Source organism: Limulus polyphemus, unplaced genomic scaffold (assembly GCF_000517525.1).
Source record: "Limulus polyphemus unplaced genomic scaffold, Limulus_polyphemus-2.1.2 Scaffold4291, whole genome shotgun sequence".
Lineage (NCBI taxonomy): Eukaryota > Metazoa > Arthropoda > Merostomata > Xiphosura > Limulidae > Limulus > Limulus polyphemus.
Window position 1 is genome coordinate 62,629 of NW_013669901.1, and position 5,907 is coordinate 68,535.

General features: G+C 34.9%; 1 protein-coding gene across 12 annotated transcripts in view; it reads left to right on the top strand.

Moving 5' to 3' along the window:
* Positions 1-4,268, top strand: part of LOC106470916 — a 40,240-nt gene extending 35,972 nt beyond the window's left edge. For all 12 annotated transcript variants that reach the window (XM_022399554.1, XM_022399553.1, XM_022399550.1 and 9 more), the window contains one exon: positions 3,648-4,268. In XM_022399554.1, the coding sequence (XP_022255262.1) occupies positions 3,648-3,754 (107 nt within the window). In that variant the 3' untranslated portion in view covers positions 3,755-4,268. The remainder of the gene's footprint in view (positions 1-3,647) is intronic.
* The last annotated feature ends 1,639 nt before the right edge of the window (positions 4,269-5,907 follow it).

Here is a 5,907-nt window from a genome sequence, read left to right on the forward strand (position 1 = left end):
CTAGTCTGGAACTTCCTTGATATCTTATTGAGGGTTTATGATGAGCGAGTTGATGTAAGTACGATTCACCAGGAAGCTAGCTAGCTTTGTCTCCTTGGCCACACACACACTGTTTTCCACCTTCGTGACGCATCGCGTTGGTTATATTTATAGGCGTGGGAAGATATTCTAGAAAATTCAGATTATGTAACAATACAATTTAAGTGTTTACGTAAACACACATTGTTGATTCTTATTCTGGAGAATCTTCTACAACTTTGGAGAATAGCCGGGAGTTTTGCAATACATATTTAACACTATAAGCTACGCATGTTTCAAAATATAAACTTAATCTAATCAATGGTGATGTTAAAATAAATATATAATAACAAATTCTATAAAAAATGTAATGAATAAACAGTACACATACCACTGTTCTGTCAAATTTGTTGAAATGGCCTTAAATGCTGTGCTGTAAAACAACCATTAAATAGTTTTACAGTTCTTTTGTTTTCATTATATATATATATTCTTTCATCAACAAAATCTTTCTTTTGAAGATATTTAGCAGCTGTTGTTTTTTCTACATTATATACAGTTTCATGGGCCTATCTTACAAAAGCTTAATCATTGTACCAATAATCACATCATCCATACAGTCAGTCTGAATAATATAATGTGTTAGAGGTGTACATAACTTAGCCAAATCATTAATCAATCAAATTGTTTGGTACCTTTCTTTATTTATTCAATATCTTATTTGCCTTTCTAATAGTTTAAGATGTTTTTTTTTTTAATTTAGTGATTTGAGAAATGCTAAGCTTTTGTACAGTAGAAACAAAAAAATAGGATATGTATTCACTATTGTAGGCTTAAGACAGGCTGGACTTACATGTAGAGGTACATTCATAAGCTCAGTAACATGCATTTATTAGCATTAAATGAAGTTATTATATTCACTCTTTGAATTTACAATTACATTTCCGATATGGTACCTTCCCTCCGCTCACAAGATTAGCTTTTCCTGTTTTGTGCTGCCCTCTAGATGCAAACTTTTTTCAAAATGCATGCCATAAGCCTTCCACATCCATCTGTTGGAATCCAAAGTTCCAACATGTCTCTCATGCAAATCATCGTATGTCAACTCTCCACCAATAGGAGACCACTACTATCATACGAACTATGTGACTCCCTTTATGTGCAACTACCAAACTATCACTTCTCGTTTGGCAGTGCTTGAGTGCAGATATCTTTCTTTAGATCACTGATACCCCTATAATTTGTTTAATTTTATTTAACTTAGTTCAACTTCATTTAATTTAATTTCACTTTTATATGAGAATGTGTGATTTACCTATGTTTGCTGTGCATTTTTCGCTGTTTAGTATCTCTTCTGTTACCACATGTTTGGGTGCAGACAACCCATTTAGGGATTTCTAGGCCTTTGTTCATGGGGAGATGGAGAATTATATGGAATGCACATTGTCACTTGTTCATGTCCTTCTTCTTCCTATACTTTTTGAGCCTTTTACAGGTGCAGGCTGATGAAATTTTGATCTTTCACCCTCCCACCACCACCACCCCCGGAATTAGCTGTGCCTTCCCACACCTTCCTGCGGATTCTGTTTAGCCCTTTGGTTTTCTTGGAGATCATATCTTGGTTATGTGATGTTTTATCTCTTGCCATAGTTATTTTGACCCACATCACTTTCAGACTGGGACATTAATGCGGTCCTCCGTGCCCATATTTCTACCCCATTTCTTCCTGTTACTTGTTTCACCTCTCCCTTAAGGCATATTTCCTCCTCTTATTGGCTTGCTATAACCGTTCTAAGATATATTTATACTCAAACAAACAAAAACACATATCCGTACGGTATGCCATCTTGATTCACGCACTTATTCATGGCTATGCATGCTCACCCTTGAGATTGGGTGTTTCACAAGAACACTAGAGTGTGAATTTTCAAAATAGGGTTTCATGATCACCCATTGCACTGTCTCAGGTGTAGCAGTCCTGAGAGACTTTCCAATGCACTTCTCTCCCCCCTTTCTTCCAGTGGAGTACAGAAGTCCTTACCACTTACCAGTTCCAAGCTGCTATGGTGGTTGACCATGGAGGCAACCTGCTGAATGGGTTCTACAAGGATGGCTATAAACTTTCAGTTCAGAGTAGGGCAGTGGTTTTTGCCAGTGTAGAAAGAGTTACAAGATCCTCCAGATGAGTGACACATGGCCAGAGTGAGATGCGTAACTGCAGTTCACTCCTCCAATTGGGTGCCATGCCTCCTGCCCTTGCATGGATGTCAGTTCCCAGTGAGCAAGGTTTTATAGATCAAGTGAACCAATCACATGAGTCCTCATACAGGTTTCTGGTTGTCCATCTTCCCCACTCGACTTTGTCTTTTGTGTTCCGTTTCTGTTCTGGGCATTCCCTTGTTTTCAGAATGATGAGGATGTTACAGACCTGTGGACATTTCAAACTGGTTTCATGGTCATGTGGGTTGATTTCATGCTATGGACTTCCCTCAGATATCGGATGACACATTCCGGGTCCGTAACTCAATCCTCATCCTGTGACATTTCCTGGAGTTGATATTATATGTACATTCACAACTCTAGGGCTTGAGGTGAAGAAGGTATGATCCTCATCTTACCCTCACATGGATATCACTACCCAGTAAGTGAGGTTTTGGGTGTAGTTGATTTACTGAGTACGGTCCTGCACGCCCTAGCCACTCTACACCTTGGGACACATCTTCCATTATCCACTTGCATTACATGTAATAGAGTGTATCTGTTTCTCTGATTAGGATCACATTACTGACCTATCCTCTCCCACGGGGATGTTCTCTCTTCATATTCTGCCATGTTTTGATCCCACCTGTTCAGGTCGAAGAGATAACTGGCTCAGAAGCGGTGCGGTGCCCCTCCTCAGATTGTCTGATCTGTTTCACTCATTCCCAGGAGTGTTCTTTGAATGCTTTTGGAGGATACGCCTGTTCTTCCCTTGCACCTGTCCCTCCTTCTTTTCAATGTGGGATTCAAGCTAATCTTGTGAGAGGAGGAAAAGTACCATATCGGAAGTCATATTTTCTTATACAAAAATGTATTTCCGATAGGTACTTCCCTCCGCTCACACTTCCCACCTTTTCTCCCCACAATATTCCAATGCTCGCATCTTCTGCCAAACTTCAAAGTGATAGTTTGGTAGTGGCACATAGAGGGAGTCATATGCATTGCATGATAGTAGTGCTCTCCTATTGATGGAGAGTTTGCGCATGATGATTTGCATGAGAGACATGTTGGAACTTCGGATTCCAACAAAAGACATGGAAGGCTTGTGGCATGCATTTTGAAAAACGTTCACATATAGAAGGCAGCACAAAATGGGAAAAGGTAATCTTTTGAGAAGAGGGAAGTACCTATCCAAAATACATTTTTGTGCAGGAAAATTATAACTTTGAATATATAGATATATGTATATATATATCTATAAATATGTGTTTATAAGTAGCCATTATTTATTTTCAAATGCTACTTTGTATACTTTATGAAGGTATACACTGAAAAGTTGATCATTATCAGAACATTAGATGTATTATGTGATAGTTTTGGATAAATAAACTCAAATGCTTGTTGATAATTTTCTGTTCCATCTCTTACAGTACTCAGTATTGGTGTAGATTCTGACTCTGATGTTGAGTTACCAGCTAGTAAAAGTGCAGTTAATCTTAACAATGAGGACTGTGATGAATTTGACTTTTATGAATAAAACTAAATCAAAGTTCCAGGAGTTTTTGGACTTTCATTACCAAACTTTGGATTATCATCACTTGACCTGAACTTGAACATCTTAGATGTAAAAATTAAATAGATCAACAAAGAAGTGTATGGAAATTTTACTTACCATCAGTAAACATTGTCTTCAGCTAATATTTGTCCTTGGGTAAAGTTTGAATTATGTATATATATATTTAATTATAAATACAATAGTCTCCAACTTAAGCAGAAAATTATATGCTGAATTTACTTGGTTAAGTTGCAGTCTTTGCTTACAAATAGATAAGCTTTATTATTATTTTTTTCATAAGGAGGCACTGGTCTTAAGATTTTAAAAGAATTGGAATGGAAAAATGTAATATTTAGTTAAGATATGTTTCAATACACTTAGTCTGTCCATTGTTTTAAATTTGCATGTTATGCAGGGAACTTGTGGTTGATCTAATACATCTTTGTTGACAACAAAAATAAGCAAATAAATAAATAAATCATATTTTATGTCATCACTGGTTGTATTTTATCTTTATATCTAAAGTCATTTTGCATGTGATGTCCTAGCTTTAAATTACATGTACAGGTATTTTCTGTGTAGGAGGGCACTGCTGCTTTTGACATACAAAACAATATCTCTCAATATCAAACAAATCTATTGATACTGAATATTTGGAAACTTGATACAGTAGTGGTTTTCTCTAGTTTTGTTTATTCAAATAATGCCGTAGTATTTTATTTACCAAGGAGATAGGAAAATCATTATTACGTTATCCTTCCTTAATATTGTTAAATTCTTTATGTAAAAATTCAAAAGTAATTGAGATTTTATGTGCACATGATTTAAAATATTATTTAAATTTTCTTAAATAAAACTTCTAATAGATAGAATTCAGAGCTATAATACAAGTCAGTAAATGTTATTTTATTGCAAACTTCACATTGAAACGTTATCACAATTATAAATCAGTATATAAAACAAAAACAAGGTTGTGATCTTGCAAATGTTCTATGGTAAATTCAAAAACTATTATTCTTACTGTTTATATACTACAGGTATGATAATTTCCAATGTATTTGCAGACTTTGAAGTTTCATGGGCTGCCAAAGGTAATTTCTGAGGCATGTATAACTCCATTGAGGAAAAAAAATACCTGGAAAATAATGATAACGTGAATAGAAATTGGTTAATAAAGAATTAGATTTGGAGCCAGGAAAAACTGAGAATGCACCACAGTGAGTCTAAAGTTCTTCAACTTCTGGAGCCCTAGACTCCAGGCCTAATGTTGTTGTTTTTTTACCTTGGCATTCAGCCTTGACAAATATTCTGTGTTTTTTAGCTTTTTATGGTTATCACTTCTGATACTTCAAGAATTGATGAACATGATCAGAATATTAGAATGTAGTAAAAGTGTTATTAATACCTTCTATAATAATACTGGCTTAAAAGTATTAAATTCTTCCACATGCAGTCTTACATGAAAACAATGAAAAAGATTTCCTAAAGAAGGAGACAATCCAAAGCTCAGAGTCACACCATCAAACTTGTCATAAAGATTACCACTGAACAAAAAGTGAGATTTTTTGATAGAAACATTCACTATTTAAAAAAAATACAGATTTTGGACACATGCAGTTCAGTTGAATTGTTATCAATTAATTCAGTGCTAAACTGTATTGTTTTATCTAAAGGAATTCACCACCCCATCTCCAACCAAATAAGTTGTTTAGGAAGTTGCTGCAAAAATGTAGAATATAAAACCTACAAAATTTTAATTTATTAGGTAGCACTAAATTTCTCACACCAAGCTACAACATTATTTTCAATCTTGCACAATAAGTAATTTGAATAATTAAGAATTACAGTATCAAGTTTTTTTATAAATGTGTATCTTTAATGTACATCTTAAATTATTTAATCTTATGTGCACAGGTGAGGGTTAAAGTGTGCATGCCATGACTTTTTACAGAGTATCATTCATCTTTGTATTATGTATTTGATGTCAGAGTTATCAGTTATTCATTTTACCTTACCTGGCTGATTTAGTGACACTTTGCCTTAGAGGAAAGTAAGTACTTGATACAATATACAAGGATACTGAAAAAAGATTGTAGATATACATTTCATAGGTCCTAGAGGTTATGCAAATGCAA